Genomic DNA, 23812 nt, shown 5'->3' with positions numbered 1-23812 from the left:
CATGAGTGACTGTATCCTGCACCACACTCAATTCATACAGCATCAGCCAGATGGATTCGCTTCCTTGAAAAAAAAAAAAAAAAAAATCACTATTCACCTCATTATCTGTCCATTCCATCTAATACTGTGTCCAGTTGTTCCTTAAATTTATTTAGGGAAGAATTTATTTATTTATTTGTAAAAGTCTTTTGTAGTAGTAGTAGTAGTAGTAGTAGTAGTGGCATGTGATGCAAGAAAGCATGTGTATGAGCTTATGCAGCATCAGCCAAAAAAAAAAAAAAAAAAAATCACACCATTCCCTCCAAATGCCTGTCCAGTTCCTCCTTAAATTTATTCAACCTATCAACTTCCACAACAACAGATGGAAGTTTATTCCAGCAATTAACCACCCGCTGGCTAAAGGCAAATTTCCGCACATCTGTTCTACCTCTGTCTTTTCCTAATTTGAATTTATGCCCCCTTAGGTTTGTAATCTGAACAAGTGGAAGAATCCCATCAGAATTCAGCGTGCTCAACCCATTCACGGCCTTATATACCTCAATCTGATCACCGTGCAGGTGCCTAGTCTGCAGCCACTGCAATTTGCAGAACTTAAGCCTCTCTTGGTAAGAGGATCCCTTCATTTCCCTCACCAATCTTGTTGCCCTTCTCTGTACACGCTCAAGTAAATCTACATCCTTCCTAAAATGAGGCCTCCAGACCTGTACACAGTACTCAAGGCATGGCCTGACCATTGCCTTATACAGAGGGATAATCACCTCCTTTTTCCTGCTAGCAAAATTCCTATATATCATTCACAAAACCCCATGACCTGCCCTAGCAGCCTGTCTGCATTGCTCAGAAAACTTCATATCTGCCTGCACAATTACTCCCAGGTCTTTTTCATTTTCTACCACCTTAAGTGTAGTACCACACAGTTGGTATGTTTCTCTGGGGTTACTTCTACCCATATGCAGTACTTTGCATTTGTCAAGGTTAAACTTCAGTTGCCACATCTTCGCCCATCTGCCCAAATTATCTAGATCCTGTTGCAGTAGCACACTGCCATTACTGTCATTAACAACCCTGCTAACCTTTGTATCATCTGCAAACTTCGACATTAAGCCTGATATACCTTCATCAATATCATTGATAAATATACAAAACAACAGTGGACCCAACAACGAACCCTGTGGGACCCCACTAATAACATTAGTCCAAGAAGAGCAGCACCCATTGATTACTACCTCTGTCTTCTCCCACTTATTATTGTAGCAACTTACCCTTAATACCATTCTGCTCCAATTTGTACAATAGTCTTTCATGTGCAACAGTGTCAAAAGCTTTCCTGAAATCCAAATATATGATTTCAAAATTATTTTTTGCATCCAGTTCCTTTGTAACCACATCATAATATCCTATCAAATTTGTCAGACAAGACTTTCCCTTAACAAACCCATGCTGTATCTGAATTATTGCTGCAGTCTTGTCTAGATGATCCTATAATGCATCTTTAACCAGTGACTCCATTATTTTACCCGGAACAGAAGTTAAACTAACTGGTCTGTAATTACTCGTATCACCCTTGATCCCCCTTTGTGAATTGGGGATACATTTACACATCTCCAGTCCGTGGGAACCTCCCCTGAGTCCAAGGATGCTCTCATAATTATGGCCAAGGGTTTGCTTAATTGCTTTGCAACCTCCTTTAATATAGCTGGATAGATCCCATCCACCCCCAGGTGCTTTTCTTATGTTTAACTTCAACAATTTCTCCTCCACTTTGCTCTCAGTTATTACAAAATCATTAAGTATCCTGCTACAATTTGATAACCTTCTGCCATTTCCAAACCTTAATAACTCCTCGTGTGTGAATGTAGATGCAAAATACTCATTCAGTTTGTTTGCTATCTGGGTAGGATCATCAACAGTCGATTCATCGATATCAAGTGGACCAATCAGATTCATCCAATTTCTTTTAGAGTTTATATAAGTAAAGAAATCCTTGCTGTTTTTCTTAGCATCTTTTGTCAAGGATTTCTCGTAATCTGCCTTTGCCTGCCTAACCTCCTTTGTGACCTGATTACAGACTAACTTATATCTGCCATAGGCTTCTGTATCACCTAATAATTTATATGCATCCCATGCATTTTTCCTCTCTGTTATGAGTCTCAATAGTTCATTTGATAACCATTTAGGCCTAAACCTTGAACAATATTTCTTAATAGGTATGAAACGTTTAGTACTGGCGCCTCCGTAGCCAGGTGGGAAGGAGCAGCACTGCGTAGTACACGCTTCTTGATTAGACCGGGTTCAAGCCCGTCACCACAAATACGGAGGATGTGGAAAGGTCAGGGAATGACCACCGCATATTCCCAGAGCAATATGGCCTTAGTTGCTAATGCTCCTAAAAAAAAACAAAAATAACAAAATAAATAACAAAACTTTTAGTAGCTTCCACGATTAATTCCTTGAATGCTTCCCACTTATAATTTACTGTTGGTAACATCGTCAGTTTATCCCACTGTACAGAATTAGAAACTTTCTGAGACCACTGTACTCACCTTTACGGAAGCAAAAACCCTTCCCTTTACTCCTGATGGTAATTATATCTTTAAGTAAATCACACATCAGTACACTGTGATCACTGCCACCTAGTGGTTCCTTTATCTGCAAATTATTAATACACGATATGATAACCAGATCAAGAGTATTACTCTCTCTGGTTGCTTCTCAAACATGCTGCTGAAGAAAACAATCATCCAATAAATCCACAAAAGTCTGACTAGTGTGTGAGTGAGCAACCCACAATTCCAGTCAATATCCGGGAAGTTAAAATCCCCCATTATAAGACATTCTGATTTACTGGCCCAATCTATTTCTCTGTATAATTGTTCATTGTACTCATTTGAGTCATTAGGCCTATAACATACTCCTATTCTTATTTTTGCTTTCGCAGTGCTTATGTCGCACCAACTGAGTCAGCAGTAGATTTTGCGTTCTTGTCTAATCTGATTGCTCTCCTCAGCACCTGTTCCAAGAGATCCACATTTTTTTAAAATGATCCTTCCAGACATTTATGTAGGTGTGGCCTAACCATTTTCTTATACAATGGGTTAATTTCCTCTTTGTTCCTGAAGACAAAGTTCCTGTATATCTTTTACAGAACCCCATGAGCTGTTCTAGCAGCCTGTCTGTAGTGCCCAAGGAACTTCATGTCTGACTGTACAATTAACCCTAGGTCTCTTTTGTTCCGAACCAATTTAAGTATGGTAATCTGTATGTTATTCTGGAATTATTTCTGCCCATATACAGTACCTTGCATTTACCAATGTTAATTTGCTGCTTTTCAGTTCATCTTTTTTTTTTTTTTATGTGAACCCCAAACACGAGAGGTATTAGAACCTATAGTACTTAGTAATGTGCTTGGGTTTGAGGTTAAGTAGACGAAAGAATATATTTGTTGACATTGGACTTGAACTTCTGTAGATTGTAATTTTCAGGAAATACGTATGAAGGAAGGTTGTTCCAGAAAACGTCAGTTGAATGAATAAATGAGGAAGATGAAAAGTTGGTTCTGTGGGTTTCAAGTTGGACAGTAAATGGATGTTGGCTAGTGGTGGCACGTGTTCGGACTGTTTTGAAAGAGAGAGCAGGAATTATAGAAGCCAATTCAGAAGAACAGTGCCCATGGAAGTATCTGTAGAAGAGGCATGCAGCAGAAACAGTGCATCTATGAGAAAGCGATTAGAGAGACTCTGTTAGAGACGAATCATTAATTAACCTAACTGCCCTCTTCTGAATGGAATCAAGAAGCCTGAGAGAGGTTTTGGGGGCACCACCCCAGATGTGGGAACAATATTCCATGGCAGGGCGGATTTGCAATTTCTACAGAGTGAGCAGCTGTTTGGAAGAAAAGTAACGCCAAGAGCGAAAGAGAAAACCAAGTTTTTTAGATGCAGAGGAAGCAATATTTGTAATGTGCTTGTGCCAAGAGAGAGTAGAAGTCAGGGTAATCCCCAAAAGAGATATATCATTTTGCCTAGAAATCGGAGTGTCACTAAAGATAAGCATAGGAGCAGAAGAATCCTTTTTGCGAGATATAAGACAAGACTGAGTTTTAGAAGGGTTTAAATCAACTAAGTTGTCTTTGCCCCACTGGAGAATTACCTGAAGATCGGCATTTAGGGAATTGGTAGCAGATTTTCGAGAAGTTGAAGCTGATTCAGCAGGACAAGGTTTCTCAAAATGGAAAGTTGAATGCAATGTTCTATCATCGGCAAAACTATGGATAGGATTTCCAGTCAATGGAAGAAGGTCATTGATATACAAGAGAAAAAGATTGGGGGAAAGAACTGAACCTTGGGGGACACCGGCATTAGTAGAGAAGTTAGAAGACAGAGAGCCATCTACCATCACCCTCAGTGAGCGATCAGAGAGAAAACTGATTAACCAATTACTAAAAACAGTTGGCAAACCATGAGACGGAAGCTTGTTTAGAAGACCTCTATGCCAAACACGATCAAAAGCCTTTGAGATGTCAAGAGCAACTACTTGTGTTTCACCGAACCTTTCCATTGAATTAGTCCATAAATGGGTAACATAAGCCAGAATATCTCCAGTGGATCGACACTGACGGAATCCATACTGGTGATCGTTGATCAGATGAAAGGTTTCTAGGTAGTTTAAGAGTTGGCGGTTAATTGATTACTCCATTATTTTAGAAAGAGTAGAAGTAATTGCAATGGGACGATAATTGGATGGGAGGGATTTGTCACCCTTTTTAGGAACTGGCTGGATATGAGCAAATTTCCAAGCAGAAGGAAAAACACCTTTGGAATAAGAAAGTGAAAAAAGGCGGCAAAGAATAGGAGTAAGTCAGGAGCACAGGTTTTGAGAACAAGTGGAGAAATACCATCAGGACCTGGAGCTTTCTTAGCATCAAGATTTATCAAAATCCTTCTGATATCTATTTTGACGGAAGACTACAGGAGGCATTGAATGGAGCATGTTGGGAATGGTGGGAGGTGTTTTACCAAGATCATTAATACATGAGCTCAAAGAAAAATGGGATGCTAGCAGGTCAGCTTTATCCTTGGCTGAAGTGGCAACAGAACCATCTGGTTTGGACAGAGGTGGGAGCAAAGATGGGCAAAAGTTGCGGCCAATAGCTTTGGCAAGAGACCAGAATGCTCGGCTACCATTAGGGCAAAAAGCAAGTTTTCTACTCTTAGCCTGTTCAAACTCTAGTTTGGACTGATTAATAACTGCTTTACAACTGTTGCGAGCTTTGGTGTAGGCAGAAAATGAAACTGAAGAATTAGAAACAAGCCAATTACGATATGCAACATTCTTCTCTTGGACAGCCTTAGCACATTTATTGGAAAAAAAAAAGATTTAGATAAAGGACGAGATTTTAAAGTGGAGTGTGGGATAAGGGATTCCATTCCTGCAAGAATAATTTCACTGACACGATCTGAGCAAACATTGACATCAGAAGTTTTGAAACAGTAATCCAACCAAGGAAAAGAAGAAAAGAAGTCTCACAGGTCATCCCATTTTGCATTCTTGTAATGCCAAACAACACGTGGTTGGGAATAGACATGAGATAAAGGTTCCATTGGAGAAGAGACAGTCACCAAGTTGTGATCTGAAGTGCCTAAAGGACCTCTCACTTCGACCGTTTACTTAGAAGGGTTGTTTGTGAGAAAATGATCAAGCATATTGGCTGTATGATTAGGATTGTCCGGTATTCTTGTACGTAAATGAACAATCTGTGCTAGGTCATTAGTAATTGCAAAAGCCTCAGCATCTCAACCTGGTGGGTCGGTGTGACTAGAAAACGGAAGCCAGCTTGAGTTGTGAACATTAAAATCACCAAGGAAAATTACTTCACTGTTAGGAAAGTTGGACTGGAGAAAGTCAAGTTGCAAAGAGAGGAAGTCAAAGAGCTCCAAGTGATTAGTGGAGTTGGGAGAACGGTAGAGACAACAGATGAATTTGACACAATGAGGTAGAGAGATTTTAAGCCAGAGAAGATCAAAGAGAGGAGATTCCAAATTGCCAAATCTCTGACAGGGAATATCAGAACGGACATATGCACAAGTACCACCTTTGAGGCGAAAGGAATCATACAGCGAATAATTTGGGCATCTGAGATGAGCAGTAGATGAATCAATCGATAACTGAGATTCTGTCAGAAAAATTACATGGGGTTTGGCAGACTGCAAGTGGAAATGGACATTGTTGAGATTAGAATTGAGACCACGTATATTTGTGAAATAAATTAGGAAGTCCTTGGGAGGTTTAGATCTTTTCGCAGATAAGCTTGCTCTATTAGTTTGACAATTCATGGTGTATTCAATAGTAAGAAAAAGTAGGTGGTACATGCTGTATGAAGTAATGAAATTTTTGGATATGGCGTACATGTGGTAAGAATATACCCAGATCCTTGACATAACGTGGCCTCGACAATGTTCCCCACATACACACTACTCGGACTCCCTCCAGTCACTATCTGGCAGAGTAGCGGTAGCAAGATTATACACTAGCTGATCTGGAAGCTTCCTAGAGAGTTACCAATAGGTTCAGTCCGGTGTACTAACTAGCGGCCGGCCTGCGAACACCGTTTTAGAGCTGTACCCTCGAAATGTAAGGAATATTGGATCTCGCCACAACGTTCATCATAACCTCAAAAGTCATCAATCATACTGCATGATGGAAGAGATTGGGAAGGGTTGACCTTCCCTATCTGCTTAAGTTTTCTAGTTATCACTGCAGTTGTATGCTTGATTCTTGTTATCAACCACCCTGCCAACCTTTGTGTCATCTACAAATGTACACAGTAAGCTTGATATACCTTCATCAGTATCATTAATAAATATTGCAAACAGTAAGGTTGCCACCACTGAACTGAGGGACTCCACTAATAACATTAGTCTAAAAAGAGCAGTGCCCATTTATAACCACCCACCTTGTCTTCTGCCATTCAACCATACCTTTATCCATAGCAGTAACTTGTCCTCTAATAACACACTGCTCCAGTTTGTACAGCAGTCTTTCGTGTGAAACAGTACCAAAAGCTGTACAGAAATCTAAATATATGATGTCAGAATTATTTGCATCCAGTTCCTTGTTACTGCATAATACTAGCTAATATGATTGGTCTGACACGATACCTCCACCATTAATAAACCCATGCTCCAATTTTCACATAATTCCAATCCTGTTTTAATTTTCCTATAATTCCATTTCATTTCTCAAGTGAAGCATACCTTCCTCTCCCCATCCTGTGTCAACAAAGCCGTGATAATTACTCATAATGGTGATGCAGGTTTATTTTTGTATTGATAATGCTCCATTCCCAAACCTGCATACTTCTGTAAGTACCGACTCCAGTATTTTCCATGGAACAGGAATCAAGCTTATAGTTTTTTAATTGCTCAAGTCTCCATTCGTTACCCCTCTTGTAAATAAGAAATACATTTGTGCGACTTCAATCTGAAGGAACCTTTCCTAATCCACGGATGCTCCTAATTGTACTCCTAATCCAGGAGTACAATGTATACAGAAAAGATAGGATAAGAAGGGGTTATGCTGTTAGTTAAGAAACACATAAAATCGAAGTAAGTGCATCAATTTGAGAAAGACAACAGTGCAATTTTGAGTCTTTTTTTTGGTGTGACATAAGAACTGGGAAAGCAAAAATGAGAGTATGAGTGTTAACACACTCCTACTCTCATATAGGCCTAATCAATCTAATGAGTACAATGAGCAATTGTGCTGAGAAATAGAGTGGACAGTAAATCAGAATTTCTCATAATAGGGGATTTTAACTTCCCAGACATTGACTGATAATTGTGGGTTGGTCACTCCCACACTAGCAAGACTTTTGTGGACATTTTGGATGATTTCGAGAGGCAATCAGAGGGGGTACTACTGTTAATCCGATTATCAGCAGTGATTATTCATTCATTCAGAATTTGCAGATAAGGGAACCATTAGGTGGCAGTGACAACAGTGTACTGATGTGGAATTTTCTGAAAGATGTCACTACTGTCAGGGGTAAAGGGAAGGATTATTGCTTTCGTAAAGATGACTACAGTGGTCTAAGAGAGTTTTTAAATTCTATATAGTGGGACCAACTGATGATGATGTTACCAGCAACAAATTGTAAATGGGAAGCATTCAAAGAATTAATCTTAGATGCTACTAGGATCTTCATACCAACTAAGAAATAGTAGTAGTAGTAGTAGTAGTAGTAGTGGCATGTGATGCAAGAAAGCAGGTGTATAAGCTTGTGCTGCATCAGCCAAAAAAAAAAAAAAAAAAAAATCACACATTCCCTCCAAATGCTTGTCCAGTTCCTCCTTAAATCTATTTAACCTATCAATTTCCACACATCTATTCTACATCTGTCCTTCCTAAATTAGGTTCGTAATCTGAACAAGTGGAAGAATCCCATCAGAATTCAGTGAGCTCAAGCCATTCAAGGCCTTATACACCTTAATCAGATCACCTTGCAGGTGCCTAGTCTCCAGCTGCTGCAGTTTGCAGAACTTAAGCCTCTCCTGGTAAGAGGATTCCTTCATTCTCCTCACCAATCTTGTTGCCCTTCTCTGTACATGCTCAAGCAAATCTACATCCTTCCTAAAATGAGGCCTCCAGACCTGCACGCATTACTCAAGACGTGGCCTGACCATTGCCTTATACAGTGGGACAATCACCTCCTTTTCCCTGCTAACAAAATTCCTGTATATCATTGACAACACCCCATGACCTGCCCTGGCAGCCTGTCTACATTGATCAGAAAACTTCATATCTATCTGTACAATTACTCCCGGGTCTTTTTCATTTTCTACCTCCTTAAGTGTAGTACCACACAGTTGGTATGTTTCTCTGGGGTTACTTCTTCCCATATGCAGTACTTTGCATTTGTCAATGTTAAACTTCAGTTGCCACTTCTCAGCCCATCTGCCCAAATTTTCTAGATCCTGTTGCAGTAACACACTGCCATTACTGTCATTAACAACCCTGCCAACCTTTGTATCATCTTCAAACTTCGATACTAAGCCTGATATACCTTCATCAATATCATTGATAGATATACAAAACAACCTGCCGGCTGGGCTAGCCGGGTGGGTAAAGTGCCTGCCTGGCAACCCAAAGGTCTCGGGTTCGAATCCCGCCTCAGACTTGGATCAAAGGACTGCAAAAACTTGGGAGGTGCATTATGGCCACAGAAGCCGATGTGCCAACAACTACCAATAAAAAAAAAACAACAACAGTGGGAACAACACCGAACTCTGTGGGACCCCACTAATAATATTAGTCCATAAAGAGAAGTACCCATTGATTACCACCCTCTGTCTTCTCTCACTCAACCATCCTTTTATCCATTGTAACAACTTACCCTTAATACCATTCTGCTCCAATTTGTACAGTAGTCTTCCATGTGCAACAGTGTCAAAAGATTTCCTGAAATCCAAGTACAGTCGATTCCGGTTATTTGGGACACATCGGGACTAGTGCAAATAGTTAAAAATAGAATGCCCCCCCATTACAATTGGTTCACTGTACAATCAAATCACGTTACGATGGAGTCACCATTGTAAAGTACCGTTCACTATACGATGTGTAACAACGGCGGTCATTGTGATCACGTCTGTGAATTGAATTTTAATTAAATTAAACACTGATTCTAATTAGCAAAAATAGGAGGAATATTATCCACAGGCTATAAAAGTAAAGATATATTAAGTACAAATTTACCCTTTATTTTATTACCTTACCAATTAAAAAATTAAATGATATGTGAAATTCGGAAGAATATACATGATAATCGGAAGAATTAATACATACTGTAATATGTACATACTAACTAAACTAGTTGACATTTCTGTTCACTGTCATTTGTGAGTGGGGATTAAAATTTAAAACAGTAAAAAGATAAGCAATTAATAACTGAGAACACGGCACACACAAATTGCAAGTAACATGATACACGTAAGTGAGAACGGAGTAACAAATTATGAAGCTTTAAAAATAGGAATGAAGAGGAGATTCTGAAAATTATTTTTTTTATATCATTGAATATTCCATAGAAGTTTAAACACATTTTACCATAAATACCCACAGAATTCCAGCTGTCGGTATTATCGCAAATTCAATAAGATCGAGTTTACTATCAGTTTATGATAGATTTCACTAACACAAAAGCCCAATAAACAAGTGACTGCTAATTGTTTTTATTGTTTTATGGTTGTGACCTCCAGAAATCTGACTGAACTAGGTGGTACGGTCAGTTCCTCCTTTTCATTGGGTTCTGATTTTTAGGATTGGCCCCAAATAAACGGCTGTCCAGATTAATCGGTGGCCCAAATAATCCACTGTATATGATATCAAAATTTTTTTTTGCATCCAGTTCCTTTGTAATAACCAATCAAATTTATCAGACAAGACTTTCCCTTAACAAACCCATGCTCTGTCTGAATTATTGCTGCAGTCTTGTTTACATGATCCTGCAATGCATCTTTAACCAGTGACCATTATTTTACCCGGAACAGAAGTTAAACTAACTGGTCTATAATTACTCATGTCACCCTTCGATCCCCCTTTGTGAATTGGGGACGCATTTGCACATCTCCATTCTGTGAGCACCTCCCCTGAGTCCAAGGATGTTCTCATAATTATGGCTAAGGGTTTTCTTACCTCCTTTGCCGCCTCCTTTAATGTAACTGGATAGATCCCATCCACCCCAGGTGCCTTTCTTACGTTTAACATCAATTTCTCCTCTACTTTGTTCTCTGTTATTACAAAATCATTAAGCACCCTGTTACAATTTGATAACCTTGTGGCATTTTCATACCTTAATAACACCTCATGTGTGAATGTAGATGCAAAATACTCATTCAGTTTGTTTGCTATCTGAGCAGAAACATCAACAGTCGAACAATCGATATCAAGTGGACCAATCAGATTCATCCCCTTCCTTTTAGAGTTTATATATGTAAAGAAATCCTTGCTGTTTTTCTTAGCATCCTCTGCCAAAGATTTCTCGTAATCTGCCTTCACCTGCCTAACCTCCTTTGTGACTTGATTACAGACCAACTTGGATATATTAGCATTAGCATTAATAGAGGCATATGATGAAAAAAGCAAGCTTATGCAGCATCAGCCAAAAAAAAAAAAAAAAAAATATATACCCACTCCCATTTCACCCCTCTGTTCGTTCAAAATGCCTGTACAGCTGAGCCTTAAATTTATTTAGGCTATCAACTTCCACAACAAGGGATGGAAGTGTTTTCCACCAACCAACTACCCGCTGGCTAAAGGCAAATTTCCGCACATCTATCCTACATCTGTCTTTCCTCAGTCTGAATTTATGCCCTCTGAGGTGATTATTCTGAGCAAGAGGAAGAATCCCATCGGCATTGAGCATGCTCAAACCCTTCAAGAATTTATACACCTCTATCAGATCACCCTGCCGGTTCCTAGTCTCCTAACACTGTAATTTTCAAAACTTAAGCCTTTCTTCTTAAGAGCAACCCTTTGTTCCATTCACTAATCTTGTTGCCCTTCTCTGTACTCATTCCAGCAGCTCTACATCCTTCTTGAAATGAGGCCTCCAGACCTGTATACAGTACTCAAGGTGTGGCCTGACCATTGCCTTATACAAGGGAATAATCACCTCCTTATCCCTGCTAGAAACATTCCTGTATATCATTGACAAGACACCATGAGCTACTCTTGCAGCCCGTCTGAATTGCTCAGAGAACTTCATATTCGCATGCACAATTACCCCCAGGTCCTTTTCATTCTCTACCACTGACCTGGCAGACTTAGACAGTGTAGTACCACAGAGTTGATACATTGCTCTGGGGTTGCTGTTTCCCATATGTAGTACTTTACATTTTTCAATGTTAAACTTCATTTGCGACCTCTCAGCCCATCTGCTCAACCTTTCCAGATCCTGTTGCAGCAGCATAACGTCAGTAGTGTCCTTAACAACCCTGCCAACCTTTGTATCGTTTGCAGACTTAGACATTAAGCTTGATATACCATCATCAATATCACTTATAAATACAGAAAACAATAATGGATCCAACACTGAACCCCGAGGGACTCCACTAATAACATTAGTCAATGATGAGCAGTGTCCATTGATTACCACTCTCTGTCTTCTCCCCCTCAACCCCCTCCCCAAAAAAAACAGACAATCTAATAATTAGTAATTTATCAACTTGTATCAAACTCCCAACAACAGAATAATCCCACCTAAGGTATTATTTTAAACACATAATAACGTTCATATCATATCCCTTCATTTAATTACAAACAGAGTATAAAACCTAGAGACACAGGGTGAAAATTCACATTGAAGGAGGCTGTAAATATGTATATAGCTATCCCCTCGGATATACACGGGTCGTTATGCCTTAGAAAAGCTATACCGGACCTTGTCCAGGGGATAGCATTTCCTATATATTTACATTAACACACTTTTGCATTAACATACTTCTTGTATTTAATCATACTAACACTTATTGTACATGTATAAACACATCATTTCATTTATATGGGTTCCTTCCTCCATCATAGGAAACCCCCCCCCACTAACTCAAATAAAAACCCTCTCAAGGCTATCAGAACATTTTCATCGACATAGGACATATTGCCTACAGCAATTTCACCATCACGCCATAGTCAATGAAAAGCTTGGCTGCACAGTATCATTTAATCAGCACACATAAAACAACCAGAAGGCAGGAATTGATCCCTTTTCAATCTGACTACCACAGTACAAGAAGGAAGTAAGAACTTATTCTCATTTAATCTGATACATACCCGTAGGGCTTTGTGTCGCTTATCCCAGTTTGCTGATTCTGACACTATTTTTACAAAATTTAAATTTAACACATAATTTACAAAATTTTAATTTAACCCATATTATCTTTTCTCATTTGTTAATTAAATTTCTATTTAATTAATAGAAATTAAATGCTTCCCATTTAATTTCTATTAATTTCTGTACAATCCTCTAGCCATAATTATGAGAGCATCCTTGGATTCAGGACAGGTCCCCATGGACTGGAGATGTGCAAATGTATCCCGAATTCACAAAGGGGGGATCGAAGGGTGACACGTGTAATTACAGACCAGTTAGTTTAACTTCCGTTCTGGGTAAAATAATGGAGTCACTGGTTAAAGATGCATTGCAAGATCATCTAGACAAGGCTGCAGCAAAAATTCAGACACGACATAGGTTTGTTAAGGGAAAGTCTTGTCTGACAAATTTGATTGGTTATTATGATGTGGTTAGAAAGGAACTGGATACAAAAAATAATTTTGATATCATATATTTGGATTTCAGGAAAGCTTTTGACACTGTTGCGCATGGAAGACTATTGTACAAATTGGAGCAGAATGGTATTAAGGGTAAGTTCCTACAATGGATAAAAGGATGGTTAAGTGCGAGAAGACAGAGGGTGGTAATCAATGGGTGCTGCTCTTCTTGGACTAATGTTATTAGTGGAGTCCCACAGGGTTCGGTGTTGGGTCGACTGTTGTTTTGTATATTTATCAATGATATTGATGAAGGTATATCAGGCTTAGTGTCGAAGTTTGCAGATGATATAAAGGTTGGCAGGGTTGTTAATGACAGTAATGGCAGTGTGCTACTGCAACAGGATCTAGATAATTTGGGCAGATGGGCTAAGAAGTGGCAACTGAAGTTTAACCTTGACAAATGCAAAGTACTGTATATGGGTAGAAGTAACCCCAGAGAAACATACCAACTGTGTGGTACTACACTTAAGGTGGTAGAAAATGAAAAAGACTGGGAGTAATTGTGCAGGCAGATATGAAGTTTTCTGAGCAATGCAGACAGGCTGCCAGGGCAGGTCATGGGGTTTTGTCAATGATATATATAGGAATTTTGCTAGCAGGGAAAAGGAGGTGATTATCCCTCTGTATAAGGCAATGGTCCGGCCACGCCTTGAGTACTGCGTACAGGTCTGGAGGCCTCATTTTAGGAAGGATGTAGATTTACTTGAGCGTGTACAGAGAAGGGCAACAAGATTGGTGAGGGGAATGAATAGATCCTCTTATCAAGAGAGAGGCTTAAGTTCTGCAAATTGCAGTGGCTGGAGACTAGGCACCTCCGTGGTGATCTGATTGAGGTGTATAAGGCCTTGAATGGGTTCAGCACGCTGAATTCTGATGGGATCCTTCCACTTGTTCAGAATACGAACCTAAGGGGGCATAAATTCAAATCAAGAAAGGACAGATGTAGAATAGATGTGTGGAAATTTTACTTTAGCCAGTGAGTGGTTAATTGCTGGAACAAACTTCCATCTGTTGTTGTGGAAGTTGATAGGTTGAATAAATTTAAGGAGGAACTGGACAGGCATTTGGAGGGAATGGTGTGATTTTTTTTTTTTTTTGGCTGATGCTGCATAAGCTCATACATTTGCTTTCTTGCATCACGTGCCACTACTACTACTATATATTCGTTTAATTGTAGATTGCCATCGATTAATGGCACTTCATATATAAGTATCATTGTTCATACAACCCTGCAATCAAGCCAGCCTAGACCAGGCTAACTTCATTTCATGTGGCCTATACATTTTAAATATAACTCTAAACGATAATGATTTTTCATAGCATTTAGCTGATGAAAACATTTTTATCTGTAGCAAGATAAATCCTAAATTACTACCTAATAATAATACTACATCTCAAAGACTGTACAAACATATAAAATGATATAACGTATTGTGATTACATCACATTACAGACAGAAACGAGTAAGTATGAAGCATTACATCGAAAAGGGCTGTCAATCCACTCAAAACCCCCAATGAAGTAGGGGATTGATGGCCACGTGATGTAATCGCAATATGTTATATCATTTTATATGTTTGTACAGTCTTTGAGATGTACTATTATTATTATGTTGTAATTAGGATTTATCTTGCTACAGATAAAAATGTTTTCATCAGCAAAATGCTATGAAAAATCATTATCGTTTAGCGTTATATTTAAAATGTATAGGCCACATGAAATTAAGATAGCCCACATGAAATGAAGATAGGCTGGCTTGACTGCAGGGTTCTATGAACAATGATACTTATATGTGAAGGGCCATTAATCGATGGCAATCTACAATTAAATGAATATATACTGGCGCGTACAATGCACAGTGCACAGTTGGCCTAAAGGCAAAATAACAATGGCATTAACGCTGCACAGAAGAACACGCAAATCATATAGAATACATAAATCCAAACATAATAACCACATATATATATATATATATCTGTTTTTAAGAAAAGTTATCCAATTACTGATTATAGAAGGAATGTGAAATTGGGAAGAGTTTGTTTAATGAAGTAGATGAAAATAATTGTACACATATGTATATACTATTCTTTCAATGTACCAACAGTTGAATTGTATTTCTGGTATATCAAAATTAGAACAGAGATAGATGTTAGTATAACAAATCAAATTTTTTATATGTCACTAATAGAGTAGTATCAAGAAATTTTTTAACTAATTAGTTTGTAAATATTGTATACTTGGGCTCTTGTTACTCTACTCGGACTCCCTGCAGTCAGCCACTATCTGGCAGAGTAGAGGTAGCAAGATTATACACTAGCTGATCCGGAAGCCTCCTAGTGAGTTACCAATAAGTTTGGTCCGGTGTACTAACTAGCGGCCGGCCTACAAACACCGTTTTAGAGCTGTACCCTCGAAATGTAAGGAATATTGGATCTCACCACGATGTTCATCCTAACCTCAAAAGTCATCAATCATACTGCATGATGGAAGAGATAGGGAAGTGTTGACCGGAACTTAGCTCTGGAGACTAAACGTGGGTTCCCCCACTTCAAGCCTCCAATAAGCAAAATGGTGGTATTGCACCGGTTGACGAGAGTCATCTACCACCTAGTACTGCCTGGTAACATAGAGTGCCGTTGTTCCTCCATATGGTGTGGGCACCACACCTCGACCCCTGCTTACGTTGGTTCACACCTGTGTGGTCACCCACCATGTACTTGTGCATGGAGGTTATACCCAGGATTACTAACATTGTGAAGGTGAAAGCAGAGGATTTGTCTGTCACAGACCGTCCGGACTTCGCCGAAATTGGGTCCACTTGACTTGAGTGGACCACCCATGCAGCTCTGTTGAGTATCACCTGAATATCAGTTCCATCAGCGTTTTAGACTCCCAGGTAGCAAGTGCAGCTTGTCTGGCATATCTGAGAGAATGTCTGTGACTGGTGTAGATTGTCTAATGAAACATATAATGCAGTTAGATGTTTTTTGTTTATGACATATGCATGCAGAACATCAAATTCTAATTCTCTGTTTATTGATGTAATCTCGCTAAAACTCTGATTAATTTTTTTTTTCAACTGTCATATTTTCATTTCTGGAAACTCTATTCTTGAAGAAATCGTAACAAAAATTATGTGAATAGATTGAGTTGCATGTGGCAGACAGTGAAATGTTACTCTGTAGAGCAGGGGTGGGCAACATCCGGCCCCCTTGGTAAATACATAAATATAGAAAATCCATACCTGACTACACTCCCTGTAAACGTTCGGCTTAATTCAGTTCAACCGGGAATCGCGGCCAGTACAAAAGTAACCAAGTGATTCTACGCAGCGTCAAAGAGTTATTTCCTAATTATTATTGTAGCATCGATCGAACGAAGTTCCTTTGGGTTTGACTTCTTATTGAAAAAAATAATATTGGTGCGAGATATTTTATGTTTTATGCCTTTTCTAATTATTACAATTTTTAATTTAATATAATTTATAGCCCATAAAATGAGCCAGTTAAAAAAAAAAAGAAAAATTGATGCCGAATGCCGCATTTTCAATGATAATTGGACATTCAGATATATTTTTTTAAAAATACATTAATAATTTGGTAATTCAAGTAATATAACATTTTTTAGGTTCTGATTTTTTTTATTAAATCGTTCAATCTATTCCGGCCTGCATCATGATGCTAAAATTTCATTCGGCCCACATCATGATACAAAAATTTCATTCGGCCCGCTGACGAAAGAAGTTGCCCACCCCTGCTGTAGAGAAATCATTTTCCTCGCACAGTACTTTTCCAAAAAGTGTTGTAGTTCCCTTCAATGCATCCTGTCATTTAACCACTGGTGGACTCTTTCATAATGTGCACAGCCTCAAAGATTATGCCCATGCAGCTCTGTTGTTAATCACTAATTTTTTACTGTCCTCCCCAATGTTATTCAGTTTTATTTTCTCTCTCTCTCTCTCTCTCTCTCTCTCTCTCTCTCTCTCTCTCTCTCTCTCTCTCTCTCTCTCTCTCTCACACACTCATTCTTCTCTAAATTAAGCTACTATGAGTTTTTCCATTGAATTAGTGAATAACCATACTAGCATTCATCTTTGTAAGTAAGAAATTATTAACCAAATATCCTTGGCAGCATAATCTAATCAGTTAATAAAAAGAATAATTTTTTGTTAAGTGCTGTTTTGCATTATATTTTATTACTATGATATAAAAATTGTACAGTTTTTGCATACACTTCTTGCATCAAATGCAAGGCAGTTTTTGAATGTATATAAATTTAAACATTATTTTTGGAATAGTTGAATACATTCAAGTATTTCTTTTAAAATATCCACTTATTTAAATATCTTTATAGCTTGCACTGAAAAAAAGCAGTAAGCAATCTTTACATTGTATAAACTTGCAGAACTTCATATATGATTTTAATTCAGTTCCTGACACAATTATTTAATCATTGCTATATTTTATTTTTAGATCTGAAAAACTGAAACCATTTTGGTTATCATTATCAGACAAAGATCAAGTTGCTTCAATGGACTTTTTAAGCAAAGCTTTGTTAACATCTGAACCTTCTGCTGAATATCGAGAAGCTATTAGTAGGGCTCTGGATATGCCACACAGCAAAGTAATTCCATTTTTTGGCAGCTTTCTTCGGGATCTAAGAGCAGTTCTTAAAGGTATGCCAAGTATTATAGTACTGCCAGCTCAAGATGGACATCATTTAGAAGTAAGTTACTGATTATCATTTTACTTTGTATATTTGTATGAAATAAGCTGCAACCGAAGGTGACTTTTTTGCATGTTTCTCCTGTACACCAATATGGATTGTATTGATGTTCTTATTTGATTTGAAACACCAGTTCACGTAGATGGACAGTACAATGTTGAGTCAGTTTGGTGTGACATAAGCACTGCGAAAGCAAAAATGAGTGTAGGAGTGTGTTATAGACCTAATGACTCTAATGAGTACAATGAACAATTGTACACAGAAATAGAATGGACCAGTAAATCAAATTGTGTTATAATTGGGGATTTAACTTCTCAGATATTAACTGCAACTTGTGCATTGGTCAATCGTGCAGTAGCAAGATTTTTGTGGATTTATTGGATGATTGATTTCTGCAGAAGCATGTTCGAGAGGCAACCAGAGAGGGTAATAATTTTTATCTAGTTATCAGCAGTGATTATTCGAGTATAAAGAATTTACAGATAAAGAAACCACTAGGTGGCAGTAATCATAGTGTACTGATGTGGGATTTACTTAAAGATATAATTACCATCAGGGTAAAGGGAAGGGTTTTTGCTTCCATAAAGGTGAGTACAGTGGTCTCAGACAGTTTTTAAATTCTGTACAGTGAGTTCAATTGACGATGTTACCAACAGTAAATTCTAAGTGGGAAGCATACAAGGAATTAATCATGGAAGCTATTAAAAGTTTCATACCTATTAAGAAATATTGTTCAAAGTTTAGGCCTAAATGATTGTCAAATGATTGTCAAATGAACTAATGAGACTCGTAGCAGAGACGAAAAATGCATAGGATGCATATAAATTATTAGGTGATACAGAAGCCTAGGGCAGATATAAGCTAGTCTATAATCAAGTCACAAAGGAGGTTAGGAAAGTGAAGGTAGATTACAAGAAAACTTTGGAAAAAGGATGATAAGAAAAACAGCAAGGACTTCTTTAGTTATATAAACTCTAGAAGGAAGAATCAGATTGGTCCACTTCATCCCAATGGTTTGATTGTTGATCATCCTGCTCAGATAGCTAATAATCCGAATGAGTATTTTGCATCTACATTCACACATGAGGAGTTATTAAGGGAGGAAAAGGCCAGAAGTTTATCAAACTGTAACAGGGTACTTAATGATTTTGTAATAACTGAGAGCAAATTGGTGGAGAAATTGTTGAAGTTAAACAAAAGAAAGGCACTGGGGTGGATGAGATCTATCTAGTTATATGAAAGGAGGTGGCAAAGGAATTAAACAAACTCTTGGCCATAAATATTAGAGCATCCTTGGACTCAGGGGAAGTCCCCAAATTGTCAGGGAAACGGGAAACATGCTTTGTAAAAAGGATAGGTGGAACAGGACCAGGGTATGTCTGCCAGGGGCAAAGGTTGATGACGTTGTAGAGCGGATATCATCTTTTAAGGGCACAAAAGGTGATATAGTTGTACACGTTGGCACTAATGATATTAAGAGTAGGAGAAAGGTGGAATTACTTCACAAGTACAGGTCACTGATGAAAACAAGCCATGAATTAGAGTTGAATGTGAAAGTGTCTGCAATTCTGCCCAAACACGATAAAAGGGAGTATATGATGAGAGCCCTGTCGATCAATTCGGCCCTGGAAAGATTGTGCAGGGCTCAAGGAGTAGAATTTTTTTCAGCCTGGTCTGTACTTGTTAACAGGAGAGACTGCTTCTACAGGGATGGGATACACTTAAATAGAAAGGGTGCAAGAATGTTTGCTGATGCTATCGAGGCAGTGTTAAGTGGGTCGGAAAACTGCTAGATTGGGGGGATACAAGGACTAATAGATTAACAGTAGCCACTGGCAAGGAGAAAGTGATTCTTGCACTGCTTCTATTGGGATGAGCAGCAGCCTGGAAAATAAGATGCAGGATATTTCAGAGACTGCTGGGAATCATGGGGGTACAAGTAAACACATGGGTTGTGTTAGGGTGGCTAAGAGGAAGAGCAGGTGCATGTATACTTGCATGTACACCAATGCTAGGAGTTTAGTAAATAAATTTGAAGAATTTGAGGTATTGCTCAAAACATCAAAGGCAGATATTGTTGGGATTTCAGAGACGTGGTGTCACACAGATATAAGGAATGCAGAACTGGAATTTGGGGAGTACAATGTCTACAGAAAGGATAGACAGGATAGGAAGAGAGGAGGGGTTATGCTATTAGTTAAGAAACACATGAAATCCAAGGAAGTGAAGCCAGTCGACATCGCTGGACAGTGCATTGTCGAGTCAGTTTGGTGTGGCATAAGCATTGGGAGATCAAAATTGAGAGTAGGAGTGTGCTATAGGCCTAATGACTCTGATGAGTATAATAAGAAACTGTACAGAGAAATAGAGTGGGCCAGTAAATCAGAGAGTCTTATAATGGGGGATTTTAATTTCCCAGATATTGACTGGAATTTGGGGGCTGGTCACTCACACACTAGCAAGGCTTTTGTGGATTTATTGGATGATTGTTTTCTACATCAGCATGTTCGGGAGGCAACTAGAAGGAGTAATACTCTTGATTTGATTATCAGTAGTGATTCTTCATGCATTAAGAATCTGCAGATAAATGAACCACTAGGTGGCAGTGATCAGTGTTCTGAAGTGGGAGTTACTCAAAGAGGTAACTACCATTAGGGGTAAGGGGAAGGGAAGGGGTATTGCTTTCGTAAAGGCGACTACAATGGACTGAGACAGTATTTAAATTCTATACAGTGGGATCAACTGATTATGTTACCAACAGCAAATTCAAAATGGGAAGCATTCAAAGAACTTATCTTGGAAGATACTAGGCTTTACATACCAACTAAGAAATATTGTTCAAGGTTTAGGCCTAAATGGATGTCAGATGAACTAATGATGCATATCACAGAGAAGAAAAATGCAGAGAAGAAGAAAAAAAAGGCAGATTACGAGAAATCCTTGGCAAGGGATGCGAAGAAAAACAGCAAAGAGTTCTTTACTTATATAAACTCTCGAAGGAAGGGAATGAATCAGATTGGTCCACTTGATATCGATGGGTCAACTGTTGATGATCCTGCTCAGGTAGCTAACAAACTAAATGAATATTTTGCATCGACATTCACACATGAGGAGTTATTCAGCGAGGGGAATGCCAGAGGTGTATTCAACTCTGGCAGTAAGCTAGAGAATCTTGTAATAACTGAGAGTAAAGTGGAGGAGAAATTGTTGAAGATAAACACAAGAAAGGCACCTGGGGTGGATGGGATCTATCCAGTTATATTAAAGGAGGCAGCAAAGGAAGTAAGCAAACCCTTAGCCATAATTATGAGAGCTTCCTTGGACTCAGGAGAGGTACCCATGGACTGGAGATGTGCAAATGTGACCCCAATTCACAAAGGAGGATTAAAGGCTGACACAAGTAATTATAGACCTGTGAGTTTAACTTCTGTTCCCGGAAAATTAATGGAGGCACTGGTTAAAGAAGCACTGCAGGATCATCTAGTCAAGACTTCAGTTATAGCTCGGACACAGCATGGTTTTGTTAAGGGGAAATCTTGCCTGACCAATTTGATTGGATACTATGATGCAGTCACAAAAGAACTGGATGCAGGGAATAACTTTGATATTATATACTTGGATCTTAGAAAGGCTTTTGATATTGTTGCACATGGAAGACTGCTGCACAAATTGGAGCAGTGTGGCATTGGAGGCAAATTGTTGCTATGGATAAAGGGGTGGTTGAGGGGAAGAAGACAGAAAGTGGTAATCAATGGACACTGCTCATCGTGGACTAATGTTATTAGTGGAGTCCCTCAGGGTTCAGTATTGGGTCCTTTATTGTTTTCTGTATTTATAAATGATATTGATGATGGTATATCAAGCTTAATCTCCAAGTTTGCAGATGATACGAAGGCTGGCAGGGTGGTCAAGGACAGTACTGACAATATGCTGCTGCAACAGGATCTGGAAAGGTTGAGCAGATGGGCTGAGAGGTGGCAAATAAAGTTTAATATTGACAAATGTAAAGTACTACATATGGGAAACAGCAACCCCAGAGCAATGTATCAAATCTGTGGTACTACACTGACAGTGGTAGAGAATGAAAGGGACCTGGGGGTGGTTGTGCAGGCAGATATGAAGTTCCCTGAGCAGTGCAGATGGGCTGCAAGAGTAGCTCATGGTGTATTGTCAATGATATATAGGAATTTTTCTAGCAGGGATAAGGAGGTGATTATTCCCTTGTATAAGGCAATGGTCAGGCCACACCTAGAGTACTGCATACAGGCCTGGAGGCCTCATTTCAAGAAGGATGTAGAGCTGCTGGAACAAGTACAGAGAAGGGCAACAAGATTAGTGAATGGAACAAAGGGGTGCTCTTACGAAGAAAGGCTTAAGTTTTGTGAATTACAGTGTCTGGAGACTAGGCACCAGCGAGGTGATCTGATAGAGGTGTACAAAGCCTTGAATGGTTTGAGCATGCTCAATGCTGTTGGGATTCTTCCTCTTGCTCAGAATAATCACCTGAGAGGACATAAATTCAAATTGAGGAAAGACAGATTTAGGGTAGATGTGTGGAAATTTGCCTTTAGCCAGCGGGTGGTTGGTAGGTGGAACAGACTTCCATCCCTTATCGTGGAAGTTGATAGCCTAAATAAGTTTAAGGCTCAGCTGGGCAGGTATTTCGAACGAACAGAGGGGTGAAGTGGAAGTGGTTATTTTTTATTTATCTATTTTACTTTATGTTTTTTTTTGGCTGAAGCTGCATAAGCTTGCATTCTTGCATCAAATGCTTCTACTAATGCTAATGCTAATGCTAATAATTCAGCCACAGCATGGGTTTCTTAATGAAAAGTCTTGTCTGACAAATTTTATTAAATACTATTATGTGGTTACAAAAGAACTGGATGCAAAAAATAATTTTGATATCATATACTTGGATTAAAGGAAAGCTTCTGATACTGTTGTGTATGGAAGACTACTGTACAAATTGGAGCAGTATGGTATTAAGGGTAAATTGCTACAATGGATAAATGGGTGGTTGAGTGGGAGAAGAAGACAGAGATTGGTAATCAATGGACTCTGCTCTTCATGGACTAATGTTATTAGTTGAGTTCCCAGGGTTTGGCATTGAGCCGACTGTTAGCATTAGCATTAGTAGAGGCACATGATGCAAGAAAGCAAGCTTATGCAGCATCGGCCAAAAAAGAAAAAAAAGACCTCACATTTCACCCCTCCATTCGTTCCAAATACCTGTTTTATATATTTATCAATGATGTAGTAGTAGTTGTAGTGACATGTGATACAAGAAAGCAAGTGTATGAGCTTATGCAACATCAGCCAAAAAAAAAAAAAAAATACAAAACAACTCCCTCTAAATATTTTTCCAGTTCCTCCTTAAATTTATTTAACCGATCAAGTTCCACAACAACAGATGGAAGTTTGTTCCAGCAATTAACCACCTGCTGGTTAATTTCTGCACATCTATTCTACATCTCTCCTTCCTCAATTTCAATTCATGCCCCCTTAGGTTCATAATCTGAACAAGTGCAAGAATCCAGTCAGAATTCAGCGTGCTCAACCCATTCAAGGCCTTAAACACCTCAATCAGATCACCTCACAGGTGCCTAGTCTCAAGCTGCTGCAAGAGGATCCCTTCATTCCCCTCACCAATCTTGTTGCCCTTCTCTGTACATGCTCAAGTAAATCTACATCCTTCCGAAAATGAGGCCTCCAGACCTGCACGATGTACTCAAGGCATAGCCTGACCATTGCCTTATAC

The 23812-nt window shown here is 38.8% G+C and overlaps 1 protein-coding gene across 1 annotated transcript in view; it reads left to right on the top strand.

Moving 5' to 3' along the window:
- The window catches only part of LOC150078287 (uncharacterized), a 910840-nt gene that overhangs the window by 408829 nt on the left and 478199 nt on the right, over nucleotides 1-23812 (top strand). Inside the window, 1 exon segment of the mRNA XM_090384522.1 lies at nucleotides 17799-18051. Coding sequence (XP_090240648.1) covers nucleotides 17799-18051 — 253 coding nt within the window.

This window comes from Mastigoproctus giganteus, chromosome 11, assembly GCF_048544385.1.
Source record: "Mastigoproctus giganteus isolate SK-2022 chromosome 11, ASM4854438v1, whole genome shotgun sequence".
Taxonomy (NCBI): Eukaryota; Metazoa; Arthropoda; class Arachnida; order Uropygi; family Thelyphonidae; genus Mastigoproctus; species Mastigoproctus giganteus.
The sequence above is the reverse complement of the archived record's forward strand: the minus strand, read 5'-3'. Positions and strand labels throughout refer to the sequence as shown.